Here is a 19,173-nt window from a genome sequence, read left to right on the forward strand (position 1 = left end):
ATTTATTTATTATGATATTTCATGCCTCTTTAAATTGCATCTCAATTAAAAAGGTGCTTACTTTTTAATAACGAGACATTAAATTATGCACAAGGAGTACACACAGGTAACATAAAGTTTCTGTAATTAACGTGGAAACAACACCTATATGTAAGTGCAACTGTCTGCAATGATTACAGTTACATTCTCAGATGTGGAAAACTTTCCTAAACTGTTCTTACTCAAAACTAGCTTAAAACTATACTCGAGAATATCATATTATATTTTACCTGAAATAAAGGATCCAGTGACTACTTCCGAAAGATAAATGAAGAGCACAACACACATGAGAGCGTTCCGACAATTTAATGCCATTATCATTCGAGCACAACGCATTCTTAATCGTCCTCCATCTTCAAAAATGTTTTCGACAGAGCCACATAAAATCCAGTTGGTACATATTACACTAAACTTCAATTGAATATTGTGTTTGTTGGTTGGTCTAGCATGGAACCACAGTGTCTGGAGGAAGGTGATATTTCCCATCCATGGTCATGATGTCGACCAAATCCTGCAACTGAAGAATGCAGATCTAAATACATTCGTGCAATTTGCAAAAAATCATTTTTGAACCGGAAAACCCTGAGCATTTAAAATAAACATTAATGTTTAGAAAAATCCATCTAAGTTTGTTTTGTAACGGGAGCCGCCTCGATTAAAAATATGTTGATTTGGTCAAATTCTAGAGGCCATGGAGAAAAACCAAATAGTAGAAAATGTTTTGCATTTACTATTAATTCGATATTATTATTGTATTTTCAGCTAATATTATAGTTTCCTCTTTTTATTTATGGGTTGTTGTGAAAGTAGCTAAAGTTGAATTGATAACGTTTCCGAAATACATTTAATGCGCAAAATCCATCGATTCAAACGATAAATCTTTTAGGTTTCCTGAAATGCCGGTCTCTATATCAGTTCAAAGAAATCCGATGTTATATAGAAGCTATAAATATAAAAAGGCGTTAAGGTATTTAATCCCCTGAAATTTATGAATAGCTACAGAGAATAGATAGTGCGCGTCTCGCCCTAACCTGACAATATTGCCTTTCAAATGTAAGGTCATTCAAGGAAGTTCTACTTTACGTTTCTAAATGGATTAAACTTATTAAATAATTGACTTCTGAACGGCAATGCTTTCAAAAATAATTTGTTAATCAATAACAAAAGAATGAATTTAATTTACTAAGTGGTACGGGAAGCTAAGAAAAATATGTCTGTATCAAAACTGCAGAAACTGTACATTTTTGTCATTTGTCATTAAAATTCTGCAAAACTTTTTAAATTATCAATATGCATTGTGAAGCGAAATTCTAGTTTATAAAAATACACCCTTGTCACCCGTAAATAACCCAATATTTCAAAGTTTGAAAATTAAAATTCATGATAATGGCGATCCATATTCATATGATTTTTTGCTGATGGAAATGTTATTCAATGGATTTGTCTATCACAAACGTGCATAACCCATACAATTCAGCTATCACGATTGACAATTAATGTTTGTTTCATCTGAAAATAAATTGTCATAAAAAAGTACTCGCATGAAACAACACAAATTTGATGAGTTGACAGTGAGGTGGACCAAATCACATAAAATATCTAGATATTCAACTTCATATTCATGCTAAACATTGAAAGTTATTTTTAGTTCACAATTTCAAAACTAACCGAAAGATGGAAATTTATAAAGTCCAGTTGGTTAAACACAATTATAAATATTATTTAATAATTGCTCTAAGTTTTTGGTAAGGTAACAGAAACACAAAGACACGTAAATAAACCCAAGCGATAATTTTTCTTAGTTCATAGACAAGACAATACTGAATTTCTACTACATGACCCCCCCCCCCTRAGTTGAAAGCTGAATCCGCCCCTGATCTAATGACACATCAAGAAGACGAAAGTTGTAATGTTGCATCTTTTTAATAAACGTTTTAAATTTTGCAAGTGACGGGCTCATTTTAATTATTAAAAATATTTATTTCATCAAATGGTTAAATGCCAATACGTATAATTTTATTCAAGTCACTTCACTATTATCTAAAGTGCTTTAGCGGAAATAACATTTATTATTTGGATTTTTGTCAATTACAGAAGTGCCTAAATATTTGGATAACTAATAATTTCCTTCAAACATGGATTGTAGGTCTGAGGGTTTCAATATTTATCTTTAGTTGTATGGATGAATTTATATATATAAATATATTTAAAACTGGGTGTTATTTTTCTGAAGATCGAAAAGAGTCCTTTCAACAAAGCAGAAATTCGGAATTAAGGTAAGTAATAATAATTAAAATGGATAGTGGACGTTCATTCGTGAAGGATGTGGAACAGAAATCAAACTCAATTATCCAGCTTGCAGCTGCTTTAGTAACATCAAATAATAAAACATTTTGAGTTCGAATTATGGGATAACTTTGATGTATTTGCGGCACGCTGGATAAAATGAGGTAAATCATTTATAAGAATGACAAATGATAATCAAAGTTTGCACTTATTTAAACAGCATACTTTTGATAGATAGATATATACATTTTTCAACAAAAACACACTCACCGGCAGTAAAACTGAATAAGTATTAATCCAGAGCTTCGCGCTCAAAGTTCAAAGCACAGCTCACTATATCCGATCCGCAGAATTTCTCTTCCGAGAGAGAAGCTTAAAACTCTATAGAGTTCAATATCATCAATCCCATTTGTAAACTTCGCGGCGTTATCAACCACACTGAAGTTTCCTTTGGCGAATCGCTCTTCTAAACGATCCGAAGAACCATGCGCGCGTAAGCTCTTGCCGCATTTCAAATTCGCTTACGCCGGCAGCAAATATTTCAACTCCTTTCCCAAAAAGCTGTTTGCATACCATACCTTTCGAAGATGTTGTGATCCATTCCATGTGAACAGTAACATCGTACCGATGGCACACAGAAGAGGTTCTTCCAAAGACAACGCCAAACAACGTCGGGTTGCACAAGTGAAGATATTATCAGCAATGTATCTGTCAAATAATTTAGTTAATTAATGCAGCTGATGCACAATTATTTAAAATGAATCGATAAAATGGCATTTTATGAGACAGAGACGCATTTGCATCGGTTGTTTCAAGTTTCCTTCAGGCAATTGCATTCAGATTGTAGTAGGTGTAGGAAAATTGTAATATCGAGCATTTTAAAGAAATATTTAAATCATGAAATTTCGAGGACGGTTTCTTAAAAACTGATCTACTTCAGAAAGGAAAAAATTGGTGTCCTGCTGTCCTTTATCACGTTGGCATCTAAAGAAATGTTGATATAATCAAAGCTTGCTGACCTTCATGATTCTGTCATATTCCGAATGCATCGAGGACTCTTGATATTAAATTGATTAAATTGGGCAATGTACGTAACGAAGAAGAACTACTCCTTTACACGCCCAATCTGATGGTATGTTTGAACGTTTCAATTGCACAATGGAACAGCACCTATCCAAAATAGTAACAGATCATTAACGTAATTGGGATGTCTTTTACCCCTTCTGTTAGTGGGCCTGTAGTAGCTCCGCGCATGAAGCTACCGATTGCTCACCAGTCAAAGCTATTAGAAGAGACATAAAATCTTCCAGCTGATCTGATGTTTGGATCACTAGAAGAGGCCCTCGTACGAAGGAAACTTAAAAGAGCTGCTGAATTATAAAGACGAACGAGCAGAAGCAAATTGAATATTGCTAGCCATCGAGCAAAGGCAAGATACGACGTGTTGGCGAATTCAAACGGCCTCCAACAAGGTGACTCCGATTGGTCATACCACCCGACGCGGAAATATCGGAAAAGTCACCCCAGTGAACTTAAAATTGGTAAGGATCTTACACTGTTATAAACAAATGTAATGACGTAGCCTACCGTATTCAGCGAATCGCTTGACTGAAGATTAATTTTTGTTCACCTAGATAGGCCGTCGACTCAAGTAACTGCCAATAGCATCGTTCAAATCAGGAAACGGCATTTTTTGTGTAAGCTGATTTCTTGTAAATGCTTTTCAATACTAAGGCTTGCCCATATGTTAACGACTTTCCGATCATTTGCCCTATTTTATCGGTAAAGTGATATTTAAAAGCAAAATAATCCCACCAGTATGTTCATCTATAGTACATATCTTATCAATAAAATTCGTCTTAATAAGATAAATATGGCTATAAATGTCATAACAACCTATACATTGTTTGATTTTTGTAGGAGCGGAGATTAAGTAAAAACCATTAGAATAGAGCTGTGTATAAAATGAACTGGTTAGTAGTACTGATTGCGTCATCATCGATTTTTGTCGGTAAGTAATAATGGGCTGATCAGTTTTATTTCGGATAAGCTGCTATTCTCTGATCAAACAATTTTGAATGCGGACTAAAATGTTCTCAAATAACATTTGAGACAATCCATTGTTCGATCATATCAGCATGTGTTGTGTCCGTGTTACGCAAGTACAGCTAGTACAGCATTTAAAAAATTATTTCCAAGAACCAGATATTTAGGCTAGAGATTTAAGACATAAAGTATTTTTTCAATTCAGGAACAACTTCAGGAACTCTGCAGGCATGTTACAATTGCGTGGGTTCTGCTAATTCTACTTGTGGCACTGGTGATTTCAACTCTTCCGATTCCAACATCTTCGTGTCCGATTGCCTGCAGATTTACCACTACGCTAATACAACTGAGGCGGTTTGTGTCACGTTGTCTGGGCCCACGGCGATTCCAAAATACAGTAAGATATACTTTTTTCGTGTTGTTTCGCTAGCTTTTTCCTAGTTCTATCATGAATTTACAGTTTCTAAGTTTGATTGATAATGTTTCAGATGGCAGCGATATAACATATCGGCTGTGCTTACCTAAGCTCATAAATGACATTGAACTTTGCCAATACGTGACTGAAAATAAGACCTATACACAGTCACAATATGGCTTTAATGTGACCAATTGCAAAACATGTACAAGCGATTTTTGCAATGGATCACCTGCATATGTGGGGTCAGTAGCTGCCGTTATTTTAAGTGTTTTTGCTCTATTGCATGTAATTTATTAATATAATATAGAAATTTGAAAAATTAAAGCGTTTTAACACTTTCCTTAACATTTGAATGCATCAGAAAATTTTAGTCATAAAAATTGCCGTTATTTGAATCTGATGCTCACAGCACAAATCACGATTAATTTATGAATAGTACTATTTCATAAATAAAGGACCTCATATCGGTCTCATTCGAAAACAACAGAAAGGAAAAAATGGAGTGGTTTGAAGACCTACGTCAACATTGGTTGTAGCTAATAACGTCTCCACATTGTGTTCAACAGTTATATTTGCTTTTACAAAATTCGAAGAATTTATGCAGCAATCTTGCTCTTCTGTTGTATTATACAGTGGCGGTAATGGTCACATCATATGGAAAGTCTTGTGGTCAGACTTAACACCAAAATAGTGATTAATGTTTTGGCCAAAATAATAAAATATTCAAGGCTGTCAGGTCAAGCACGTGGAGGCTGTCCCAAGTTATTTTCAGTCCATGCACTACTGAGATTCCCGTAGAAATCTAAATAATTCATGAAAAAATGGTTTGCTATCAAAAATTCAATTTTTATAATACTGAACCAACAAAATCTCAGTTGAAGTTTGAAATAAAATTGTAAAAGGAGGTTTCATCTTTGAAACCCTCAAAAATGTTGGAAAATTTTTGAACCTTTGCCATAGTTACTAATTATATTAAATATAATATGTACCAAGCATTAACGACCAAATATATTTCAAATTCAAATAATTATGACTGAGCCTGTATAATAAATATGTATATAAATATACTTAATATAATTTCCCTTTCGTACGTTTATTCCTTAATATTTCCCATCTAAAATTTATCAATTGGGAACTTTTGAAGCGAAAGCAAAAATGTTAATCTACACTTGATTTAATTGCCCTCCTACACTATGTTAGTAGATGGTATTGAAAAATCCGAATCAATTATCTGGTTATGCGTATAGACTCCTTATTCATAGGCATATCTCGTATGCAATATTCTCAGCTACTTGAAGACTAGCTTAAGAAGAAACAGAATAGCAACATCAACACCTAAAGTTGATTTAACCACTGCTTTCAGTTGCAATTGTAAGGGTTCGGCATCATCTGAAGAGTATTATCGTTCCAGAATAAACCATATATGTAGTTGTGAAAGTCTATTAAATACATTCATTCGATATCGGAAATATTCAAAAGTTACAACGAGCTTTTCTGCGATACACGAATATATACGGATTAAACTATAAACCAGAAGATTCTGAAAGAAAAATTCGAAATCATGGAACAACTTTAAAAATCTACTTATGCCATCAATAACATATTTACCCTGCAAATTTCTTTAAAAATCTGAATTCGATTAGAAATAACAGTTGGCTTCTTGTTGTGGATGAGTCCGGAAACTAAAAAAAAATGTTTAATGAAGCCGCTAATATTTTCTGCTAATATTGGAATAAATCGCTGAATAATATATGCCTGAACAAACAGAACAGCTTTAAAAACTCATTAAAAAAGCAATTTTTCACATTATTTTCCCGTTTCTCACAAAACGATTCAGAAATTCCAATATCTCGGTGATTTGCTATGATTTATGATTTCTGAAATAGATTCCTGAGGAAAACTTTTTACTTTTAATGCCTCCGAAGATTTGGAGCTCACTTCATTGAAAATTAACTGGAAATTAAAAATTAAGTTTGAAAAGTAGGGGCTAACTTGACAAGCTCTAGTAACGACTAAAAGAACCTTAGTAGCGATTTTCATCTAAAGTATTTTAAAAGAGTTTAAGTACTTTTAACAATTGAACTATTTTAGTCCAAAACTAGACCTAAATATTGTGATATCTTTATCTAAAAGTCCCATCCAAATAAAATATTGTGGTATAAAATTTTCTGACGTTTACATATTTTCTGCTTTCGTGACTGAAAAACATCAAGCAGAAGAACGCGAACTAAGATAAATTACGATCTTAACTAAAAGAACGTTTCATTCGAAGAGTGTAATTAAACCGAATTAAACGGTAAATTAGATCAAGAACCTCCTTCAAATAGAGATTAAATAGCGCATTTACTTTTAAGCGTCCTATTTGTAATAGACTTTCTGAATCACGATGCTAGTAAAGTATGCTGATGTCTAAATATTATTATACCTACTAAAGTACTATCAGTCAAATATGAAAATTATCATATTTTCAGGGCTTGTAAAATGTCTGTGGGTCATAGAGTATCGAACTAGAGTTATCTCTCAACATTGATTGTATAAATTTATTTGCCCACTTAAAAATAACAGCAAATAACACGAACCAAAATGCTGTGAATATTACAAATAACATCGAAGTCGACAATGGAATTTCATGAAATATACTTAATCTCTTTAAAACGTTCAATCTTTAAGCCAATTATCTACATCTTATACATGATTGCCGGTACGTACTTGAGGGTTCCACGTTTCAATCTACTTGATCCCGTAATACGTTCGTACCTGTTGAGACTAGATTGATATGAACTGCCTCTAATATCTGCCTACTATAATATTCTTTAGAAAATTGTTGCAGACATACGGATACAAAACAAAAGTCTGTGCTTTTATAGCTGGCTTCATATTTAACCATTCTTTCGGTGTAAAGAGTAACACCAGTTTTCTTATCTGCAGGATGTTTCACTCTGCTCTTTTTGGCTCCAAGTTATATTTCGCATAGAGTATTTGAACATAATTTTTGCTTTTAACATTCAGCTCATCTAATTTGTCCTGTTGTGTTTTATCTATTAGTTCTTTGTGTTAAAAATTATATAGTGAAATTACAGTTTTATTACTTGTCAACTATCTTCCTTGTGAACGTTGTTATGGCAAAACGCTTTTTGGTTTGCATACTAAAAAGTGAGTATTGTTTCTATGCCGATCCATTTCTCGCTATTAAACGAAAACTTGTTCAAAAATTCGACGTAAAACGGAATTTGCGCAATACTTTTAAATTGTTTTTAAATACTGTGTTAGTGCGTTCCGTATAAATGAATCTCAAATAATGCTTAAAGGTTATTTACGAGTTACGGGCCACTTTCACTTCCTCTGAGGAATCAGGTTGCCAACCAAGGTAAACTTGATTCTATTGTTTTTCACTCATAGCAGTTCGTTAAATAAACTGCTTTAAATCGTAGCAAAAAAACCTGCATTTTTTGAAGGAAATATCATGCTCCCTATATGTATAGGCTTCAAGAAACCCTTGAAGGATTAAAATCAATTTACAATCACACTGTACAACAGCAACTCTAACAAAACCATTTTAACATTGATTTCTAATTCGGCACGTATCTTATCAACCAGAAACGGATCTCTAAGATAATTATAGCTATAAATGTCAAAACAATGTATATCTACGTCGATATTTGCTCCAACGGTGATTTAATGAAAACGATCTAAATAAATTAGTGCGGAAAATGAATTGGGTCTTAGTATTTGTTGCGTCATCTTCGCTTTTCTTCGGTAAGTGTAGGGCATTGTTTTCGCTTTTTTGCGGCTGGTCAAAACTGCCCAAATTATTGCATTTATTTTGCGGAGCTTAGATAAATGAGCCGTTTCCATTCACTTATAGAGCTTACTACTCAAGCAAATATTTATAGATGCAAGGTTTTTATTAAACATTTTCTTAAAATATTATTTTCATTATATATTAAAGTTTTAAACATTGATATAAGTTGTTGGATAGGGAATTTGTGGTTAGAACGGATTCCTATATTATCCCCAAATAAAGCAAATCAAACAGCATATTGAACAAATATTTAACCATATACTCCACCTTAAGCTAAGTGAAACAAGATAATATAGGAACAAAATATTATGTGTAAAACTTAGATATCAATACCACTCAACAAATCGCGGAGTTACTTCTAAAAAATAATTTTGGTAACTTCACTGGCCATCATCATGTACAAGCTTCATCAGGAATGAACTTTTCGGAGTATTTCTAGCGAATCGCCTGACATTCTTCATGGATTTCCCGCCCTCGCCTGCGTCAAAATAACGAAATCTGGCAGCGTTTAGGTAACACTATTTTATCCACAGAACTTTGGTAAAGCATCCAGAATCTGAAATACCTTCTCAGATATAGAACACACTGTATTGCGACCCAAAAATATCAAAATTCATATCCTCCGCAAGACTTTGTGATTGTAAACTATGGGTGGAACTAAATTAAATGTGAATTCAATTGTGAATTCAAGTTGATTAAATTGAGGTGATCATACAAGCAAACAAGGAACTATTTTATATGTCGTGGCTTATACGAACTAGTAGCGAAAATGCGCCAACACGGAATATTTAATTAAAAATCGACCGTTTTGATTTGGATTCAGCCAATTTCCTTGTAAAGCTTCCCAGATAATTTTTTCAATAGTTCTTGTTCTTTGCTTTTCGTAGAACTAGAAAAGCATTTTTAGAGTAGAGAAGAGAGTTTTTGACTGTTCCGATGCTTAGATACTCATTAAATATTCTGTGATTCAGTTATATTTCATTATTGCACAAGCCTTTCCCGTGACCAGTCTAGTTTAAGAAATGTCGTATGGTATAAATATCAATATTTACAGGAGAATTCGCAATTATTAAGTTTATATTTATTGCATTTAGGAAGCAGTTTAGCTGATCTTAAGGCATGTTATGGATGCAGTGGAGGCAACAATTCTGCATGTGCTTCCAATACATTCAACACATCAAGCGAAGAAATTTATATTTCCGATTGCCTGAAAGTTTATCACTTGTACAATACAACAGAAGCAGTTTGTTTGAAGGTGGTAGGGTGGTCGGACGACGGTAAGGAAACGTTTTTACTATTTTCAACACCAACTTACACTCATTTCTGTAAATTTTTGCACGCTAGCTGTTGATGAATGAATCCATTTTTTTAATTTTTTAGATTCAAATATAGTCCAAAGATCTTGCGCCCCTAAAACCGTTGGTGACACTGAAGTTTGTGAATATTTGACTAAAAATAATACTTATACCCAGCTCTACGGCATCAACGGGACAACAACATGCAACACGTGCACATCCGATTATTGCAATGGATCAACTTCACATCTGGGGTCAGCGTTCGCTTTGTTTTTAAGCATATTTACAATATGGCATGTAATTTATTAATATAAAATGTAGATTTTGTAAAAGGTATCGTTTGAAATATATCTCATTAACCTAAACCTGAAATATATCTTGTTGTCGGTCTATAACTGCACAAGAATGTGCAGAGTGTGAGATCTCAAGGTGCTTTTAATCAGCAAGTGTTGAAAAACCTAAGCTTCTCTGCATCATCAACAATTACAAAGCAATAGCTAAAGCTAGATTATGCCAGTGTATCATATATTTGTTGTCTTGGATCGGAGTACGTAAGGTCTCATTTACGGCCGGGATTTATAAGCGAAACTTGTCTTAAGAATAAGAATTGCCTCCGACTTCGTTTTATATAGCGATCTCATGCTCAAGTCGATGCTGACAACGTTGAAACATCTTGCAGTTTCTGAAATAAACCACTAGTTTGAGTACGATCTCTAGTTTTCCACCTTGCTCAGGTAAGCTGCACGTCGCCTGATTCAGAGATGTAAAGTCACTGTTGTGCATTTTAAGTTTTTAAGTCCGGCAAAATGTTATTTTGGAAATATTGTTTTAAACAGAAATTATTGCTTTGATTCATAAAAGGCCTTTCTGATTTTTGAGAGAACTTTTTAATGTAGCTAATATCCTCAAGTTCCGTAGGTAAGTAAATCTCCATGTGAGCCTCAATAATTTTGTAACAGGAATAGTGTCAATCAGTTAATAGCATCGAAAGATTTGCTGAATACTCCTTACATAGGTAAGGCTGATCTGTAAAACATTTACAGATGTTTTACGCGGAAAATAAGAATTTTGACGTCAGTAAATTTCGCAAATAATCAGTTATCATCTAATAAGATTAATATGTTTACGTAAAAGACAAAATGCTTCCAAATTCAAGTAGGTACTTGCGAAATTAAAGTACATAATTTTTAAAAATCAAATAATATATTTACGATTTTTAGTTAGGAGTGAAGAGGGATTAAATGGTGAGCAGGAACACATGAGTTTGAATGCCTTTACTGCGAAATTAAAGTTACGAAGAGGGATCAAGTGTTTTATTTCAAAATAGATCAATGCTTTAACGAGCTCAACCCGATTACAACTAGCAAGTGACTGAAATCCATTCAACCAAATATGAAAGTTTTCGTCACGCTTTATCAGTGCGTTTTTACATTTTCTCTTTTACAAGATTTGCTAGCTGGATCTGCTCTGTGGAAGAAAGGAGTGTTTGGGATAAAACTCCAAAATTTAAAGTGAGGAAAAGCTCGTGCTTTTCATTAATTGGTGGTGAATCCGTATAACTCTTCAACATTCCAGATCTTGGAAAAGCTACTCAAGACTGATTGATTGTTAGGTTCGAACTGATTTAGTCGCAATCAAACAGTCGGTTTATTATTAAGTCTTTGCTAGCTGACATGCAATATATTGCGCTAGTATTGTATACGGAGTCTTAGCAAATGATTGCTCAAATGGAGCGTATAATTACGCAGCGCCTTAATAAGATTAGGCTGCAATTAATCCCGGCCATATTGCCACAATAGTTTCGGAGCTGTAGTAATCTTAATTGAGAAATTTGTCATGTTATCATCGTGACCATTAGACAGACTGAGGTGACCACAAAATCTAATCACTGTCCGTGATTACACCTGGAATGTTAATTTCACTATTTCCCATTGAAGATATGCCTTCTCATTTATCTGTTCTGTTAAATCGATCGGAAAATTAGTGCTATTATACTAATAGGAAAATCCTAAGTAGTAGCTTCGTAAATAGTAAAAAACTATCTGAGCCGTACGCATGAAAATTCGCGTAGTACCATTTCAGAAATTGTATGTGAGTTAATGCAGAGTTAAGAATATTGACCGTTATCTGCAATGTTAATAAATTAATGTAAAATTCTTATCACTTGCTTAGATTCTGGGGACTACTTGATCATGGGCAGGACATGTTCTGTTTGTAAGTTATTACGGGTTGCTGCATAAAATAGTCGGGATACTGATGAAATGGTTCGCACTTGTCGAAAACCAGCAATAAAATTTAAGGCAATACAGGAAGAATTAAGCCAGCGGCATTGAATGGGCATTCCAACCGAAATTCTCGTACAGCCCCTGTTCGGAAAGGGAAGGTATCCCCTATGGATATAGCTTAATTAGTTCGTGTTGGAGTTCTCCGCTTGCTAACTGACCAAATGACTATAGGAAGTACTTAGTTCAAAATATTATACATTTTTAATGTGAGTAAATCATATAGTTTAATAATATTCCGAATAAAATTAGGCTTAAGTCAGCTTTAAACTAAAATATACGATGACCTAAATTACTTTCCGATTGGTAAATATTCAGCTAATATAATGGAAAAATTCGAGTGGATGCTTATCTGAATTACGTCTTACAAATTCAAATCAAACAATTAGTCGATATGTTTTTGCTCAACAATTATTAAAGCATTATGACAATTTATCAAAAACCTACACCGTAAAATGTGTATGTTAAGTAGATCAAAGTTTAAAACAAGCAGGAATTGGCAACAATACTGTTACTTAAGTCTCAAGTTAATTGAATACCATTTAATTAAACATTTTATCACATTTTGAGCTTGTAGGTAGACAATTTCTAGGCTTATACTCCTTTCAAACAGCGACAAAATGTGTTACTTATTCCAGAGGTCCTTAAGTATCAAGCCACCGATCCCTAAAGTTATTTAAGTCTGATCCCCAGACGATCATTACCCCTTTCAATTACGGAGCTGTACAAGAAATGAGATTTCATTAGTCTTGCGAAAGATGACCTAACATCACCTAGAACATATTGCTGGGGTTCTAGTTCTAATCCGTATACTTTGGCAATGTTTGCTATAAATATTTGTCTAGTTCTGTTTAGATTGAATTTGTTCGACTAACTAGAATCTTGTAACCCGCTTAAAGGGATTATCAATGCACCAATTGAAATTAGATTGCTTTTTTTTAAATTTTTGTATTAGAAACATATATGTGTATTATCTGAATTATTATATCTACTATTTTGTGACGATATCGTGAAATTGAATTAGTCTATTATATTCTGGAGATGACCGAAGAAATTATCAACATTTTTATTATCTATAAGAAATTATCAACATCAACAAAAATTTTTCTAAAGTTAATAAAATTTTACAAAAAATGCTTAAAACACCAATTTTCAATCCCATGTTTTCCCTACCAATTCAAAGTGAAACTACAAAATTGAAAACTTGAATGTCGTTATGCACAGTTTATAGTGCAATTTCAGAATCTATACAACAAATCCTAGCAATTTTATGAACATAGAAGTGCGGCCGCATATACAGTGTGTCCAATAAGTTCGCGTCATATCGGAAGCTTTTCCACTAATAATTTAGAGACTTTTTTTTATATATATAAAGTTCTGCTGGGTTCAAAACCTCAAATGCAATTAGCAGTTTTTTCAGTGGTACATGAGGTCTATTAGAAAATATCAATTTTGCTCCAGAATAAAGAAAGAATAAGAAGGCCATGGAAAATTTAACAAGACTAGCTGAACAATTTTCAAAAAATGATCGGTGAATTATTAAAACATTTTAGTCGCTTCAAAATCCGATTGTGCAGTATCAACCTTATCAAGATTTAATTGATAAACATATAATCTGATAATCGTAGGTCAAATACCGGTAAAACCAAAGCTTAGTTATGGTTTATATAATTAATCATTTGAACAATTAGCAATTAATCTACTGCTTGTCAGAGACAAGTGTATTGTAGAAAGTCAAATCCGAGTTATTAATAAATCTCACTATAATTGCCAACAAAATATTAATTTGCTTCGACGCAAGATTTTGCTTGCTGTTGCGCGTATTACATTCCAATCAATACCATCATAATTCAACAAATGCTGGGCTCTAGCATTTAAAATGAAAAAAAAAAGGATAAAAACTCTTAATCTCCATATATATATATATAATATTCCATTCGTTCTTGTACTATGTTGTTCAGTAAGTCTGATTTCATTTCCAGCTTGATTAGCATTATGTTTTAATATTTAAATTGTATTAATATTTTATTATTGGGCTGAGAGCGGTAGTCATCTTTTAATCCTTTTCCAGGCTCCTGTAAGAACAGTAAGCAGCCGGCGTGTACATTGAGGAATATCTTCCTCTTCCTGGAAGTTGTGATTTGGCATAACCATAGGATATTAATTAAATATAATTATTTTGAAATAGGCCTAATAGACTTAGGAGAAGCAGGACTATCAGAACATGATTGATTGTTGTTCTTTAACTGATTTCAGACAGGCTCCAACAGTTTCCAAAGTCGAGTCTAGTCCGCAATGTCATGGACGAAACTAACTATTACTAGTGAAAGTTTTTCGCGCAATAGCAGTATTTATAATATGAAAATTATGATTATAGTTAGCTGCTACATGGCTATTTGCTTAAAAATCTTCTTCCATAGCCGCACAAAATTGTTACTTTTACATAATATACGGTTTAAGGACTGTTTCGGTAATTTTTTTTCTATGCCCATTTTATCTTCCTCTGTATCTAATACTTGCAAACGTATCTTCAGATAACCTGATTTGGTCCGGCTTGATGCGTAAAGAACGACATCATAGTCACCCGGGTGTACTTATCTCTGCTATTGTTGTCTTATCGAAATCCTCTACAGAAATCACGTTCCATAGTTAATACCCTTGCTTAGACATAACAACTTAGCTCTGTAGATAAACGGGTTTCTTTACAGGACATTGTAAATATCTGCGTCGATTAGAATTTAAAACGTTTTTCTGGTTTTTAGAAATAAGATTATATTTTATAATGGCTGTATAATAGTGTCAGCTGTTCTAGTGACGAGCTGAGTGCAGTCCCTTTACAATTTTGCTAATTTTTTGTCGTGCAGTAGCACATAATAAGAAGAGTTCTTTTTATCCTTACACATCCCGATTCTGCCCATGCGGCTACCGATTTATCGGCTTTGTTTCGGGGCTAATAAATTTTATTTGGAGAGAATTTTCTCCAAAGAAAGTTTGCCTCAGGGCTAAATAACTTTCCAACATTTAGCAATATATTTGAAATTGATCAAAAGAAGTAATCAACTTGTACGGATGCGCGTGAAAAATACAACGAATCTTCGTAAATATGAAATGCCAATGGAAAATTTCAATAAATATGTTTGCATTATGTGCATTTGCTATCAATCCGAAACATGTTTCACAAATCTAACTTCTTAATTGGCGATGTACCACAGCAATCCTGCTTATTGGCAAAGCCCCTCTTTCCAATTAGCTCGTGGACTTGTACTGAATCATCAAATGGCAATATGTTCGAAATATGTGTTTCAGAATTATATCACGATCAAAATTATCGGGCGAGAAAATTAAATTAATCGGAATTTCATCTTACATCGTGATCTATATATGTATGCCTACTTGCTTATCTGTTCTGAATGCTAATATTATCGTAATTGATGGAATTATAATGGTTCTTGTTTGAGACTTCGGTTGTCCAAGAGAACAAAAATTGTGGTAACGAATAAATAATAGAAATTCGAAACTTTAAAAAACTATTTGCCAAATTTTAAGTATCTACAATTTACTTTTACAGAAGTAAATTTTATTATGGTTGATAATTGAAATTCCTCTTCAATTCAATACTGATAGATCAATTTGAGCAATTTTGGCTTAAATCAATCAAAATGTTGCGTTTATTGATATTAAGATTCTAATTTTCCGATGCTAGAGTGAAACCCAGAAACTCGTTATACAGGGTACGATGCAAGCAACCCTTAACGAGGTCTATACAAGTGTGATAATTTCCTTGGCTAATAACTATGGCAATTTTCTGAAAGCTCAATAAAAACTGATCTTCAGGCGGTCAAGATTGAATAAAAAAAATTAGAACTTTTTTGTTGTTGTTTGGAACATTTACAGCTTATAATCATGAATATTTAATAAGTGCTAAGGGGTTCAACTGATACTGTGATAAAGTCACTGACTGACTTTCGGTATTATCGGTTCCACTCACCCTTGTCGCTTACTTAATGACCCAAACTTTTTGTTATGCGCTTAGTGCTGGTTATGAAACCATAAACACGTGAAAGACGGTCAAAATATCAGCTCAGATTTCTCTAATATTCATACATACTTTTAGAACTGTTTTGCACGACATGGGTAGAAACCCAAGTAAATTTCTTTGTATTTTAAATCAAATATGATAATTAATAACTTTCCTAAATTTTAAAATAAACGGATGGTCAACATTTTTTTTTTTCAAAACAATATTTTTTGAACCATAAACCTTTCTTTAAAGTCATAAATTCTTGAAATGCTGTTTATCTTTGCAAATAAGCATTTTTTTAAGTTCAATTGGCGTTTAGCAGACTATTATTGTGGATAACCGTTACAATTGAAAAATTAACAAGCTTGCGCTGAGCTGAGGAAGACATTCTTCAAGGTTACACATGAGACAACAATGGTAAAACCTTAATAGGCCGAATTCTCTACTTGACGTGACTTTGTAAATTAAGTGTGGATATTTTGCTTTAGGAAGTAAATAAAAGCAAATATATATAAGGCGAATAATTAAAAATATTTTGCCTAAATACCATATTCCTCGTGTACATATATCTGCATTTATTGAACCATATTTTCATTTACCTAACCCAAAAGTAGATTACATATTTTCCTTTTAAAATTGAAATTGTATGTAATTTTATACCACGTGTTTCGAATAATGGTAGCGTTAATAACACTGTAAGTGATATAGTTAAATACGTCTAATTTTGATATTTGATTTCTTGCAAAATAAATTAATTTCATAAAAATGGATTTTTATTTAACCGCAAACCAATTTGAAAACAGAATCGTGTAGCAGTTGAAATAATACCGAATAATATATTTGACCTTGTGCAAAATATAACACTTTTTCACACAGTTTTCCCATAAAATATCTCTATTTTACATTTATTATGACACGCAACATGACGTGGGTCGCATAAACATGAGAGACTTTGAAATAAGATTAGGATTCTGGCATATTAGATTACGGGGGTTTACACCGATGTGAGGCAGACAACGTAATATTTTATGTTAGACAATGTACGGATTTTTTGACCTCGATTGAATCCCAGCAAACTAAATTATAAATATAGACTTCATCAATAACTTTTCCAATTTATTTATGGTATGCGTGCGTGTGACAACCAATCGGACACATTACTCTGAAGGATCTGCAAATAATTACGAACCCGTTGTATGGGATTTACACCTGTGGGCAGTTCACTCACTAGGGTTAATCTACCAGGATATTAAGTTGAGAAGTAATTTGCTCCGTATATGTAAGCAGCACACATAATAATACAACTGTCTAATGGAATTGCCGTTGACATATGTGAAATTCATACAGATGATGTTAAATCATGATTTTTTGCAATGGGATAGTGGTGTTATTTTTACAAATCTTTATAAAGGAAGAATTAAGTCTCATACAATTAAATTATTCGCTCCTAATGCCAGTATAACACAACAAACGTGGGATACGTGGATGGAAAACGGAAAAAGCATGTAATCACACAGTACCTGGTTATGTTGTTGATACTTGAGTTAATCATTTAATATTCAAGTCTGAACATTTAGATTGATGACACAAAAAATCGTGATGGAAAACAGTGTAACTAAAAACTTTCTCAAGTATCAAAAATTTACATTTGTGATATCGTCTTTATAAACGCTAAATAAATTATTCGACCTCCTATCTAGTATAGCTTCCTACTCCTTACTTTAATTCATTAAAAATGTTCCAACATTTCCAACAGGTGTATTAAAACTACCTAATCAAAAATACATTAAATACATGTCCACGTATTTACATCAAGCCAAAATAATTTCATATGATAACGCTGCTTTTCATTATAATAATTTTGAATCTGATACGTCTGGCCGGTTACACAAATCCCTTGGGTATGGTCAACCCTGAGGATTAAAGTAATTTTGCAGACAGTATATTTCATTCTGCAGTGGATATTTATTCAGGTCAAAATGAAACATGGCAGACTACTACAGAAATACAGAATTTAAAACTTTAATTTGTTGGGCCAATTTCGGGCGAACCGACTTCGGATTGTATTATTAACTTTCGGTAGTAATTCACTGTCTAATACAGTGCAATTAAAGTTATTTGCATTTTTGTGTGTTTTCAGAAGATAATTCAGATTTCTGAGCGACAGAACACCACTTTTCACGTATCAGTCGTTGTATGGATTGATTTATTACACACCTTTTATGATTTATTTTTCAATTAGAAAACTGATTAAATTTAAAGTTTTGAAAGTGAAAGGACAGTTGCAAAAAAAGTCTAATAAGGATTAAGCAGAATAAGACGATTTATTGTGAAGCTAATACTCTTCACTGCCATAATAATTCAGACTATCAAATTGCTTTGCCAGAAGTAATTAATTTAGCAAAAAGTATAATTTAAATCATGATTACTATTTTTCTCTAAGATCTTGAGTTGCTATATGCGATTTCGATGAGCAGTTTCTCTTTTAACAAGGCCAAACTCAAATGGAGAGTTTTTCTCATACGCAATTTTTTATTAGGTACTAATAATAATTTTACAGTGCCTGCAAAGTGAGTAATATTTTGGACATTTGCAACAATCCATTTGAAAATTTACTTCAAATTTAAATTCACTTCTTTTCATCAAGTGACTACCCAAAGTCCATTTATTACTGATTTAACTTAAAAAAAATTAACAAAATTTTTTTTTTTTTCAAATATTAAATAACCTGGTTTTAAAGGACGACTTTTAAATTGTTATTCTGAAGCAAATTCTACTTTAATTCGTTTTCGCAGTTTTCTTTTCTGAATAATTGTTCACTTCGCCAAGTGATTTCATAGATGGTTTTCATAATTCGATTCATTCAAAATAAGTCAAAACAATAAACTGCTGTATACGGTGGATTTATCCCTCCATTTATAGCTCAATTTGCGGACTTGAAAATATGTTCCAACACAGCAGAATTCCCACTTGAATTCACCATT

General features: G+C 33.0%; 4 protein-coding genes across 5 annotated transcripts in view; 3 read left to right on the top strand and 1 right to left on the bottom strand.

Annotated features, from left to right (window-relative positions):
* The window catches only part of LOC109533801 (heat shock 70 kDa protein), a 57,878-nt gene that overhangs the window by 14,210 nt on the left and 24,495 nt on the right, over positions 1–19,173 (bottom strand). The gene's annotated exons all lie outside the window — the stretch shown is intronic.
* The window catches only part of LOC109533802 (nuclear protein MDM1), a 100,629-nt gene that overhangs the window by 13,575 nt on the left and 67,881 nt on the right, over positions 1–19,173 (top strand). The gene's annotated exons all lie outside the window — the stretch shown is intronic.
* LOC125502486 lies at positions 4,215–5,108 on the top strand. The gene is made up of 3 exons (XM_048660687.1): positions 4,215–4,336; positions 4,577–4,768; positions 4,860–5,108. The coding sequence occupies exons 1-3, from the start codon at positions 4,291–4,293 to the stop codon at positions 5,084–5,086; spliced, it is 465 nt and encodes a 154-aa protein (XP_048516644.1). The 5' UTR covers positions 4,215–4,290; the 3' UTR covers positions 5,087–5,108.
* Positions 8,424–10,251, top strand: LOC125502487. The gene is made up of 3 exons (XM_048660688.1): positions 8,424–8,545; positions 9,686–9,868; positions 9,972–10,251. The coding sequence occupies exons 1-3, from the start codon at positions 8,500–8,502 to the stop codon at positions 10,193–10,195; spliced, it is 453 nt and encodes a 150-aa protein (XP_048516645.1). The 5' UTR covers positions 8,424–8,499; the 3' UTR covers positions 10,196–10,251.

The sequence above is a fragment of the Dendroctonus ponderosae genome, unplaced genomic scaffold (genome assembly GCF_020466585.1).
Source record: "Dendroctonus ponderosae isolate FM_Combo_2020 unplaced genomic scaffold, Dpon_F_20191213v2 Dpon_F_20191213_1, whole genome shotgun sequence".
NCBI lineage: Eukaryota > Metazoa > Arthropoda > Insecta > Coleoptera > Curculionidae > Dendroctonus > Dendroctonus ponderosae.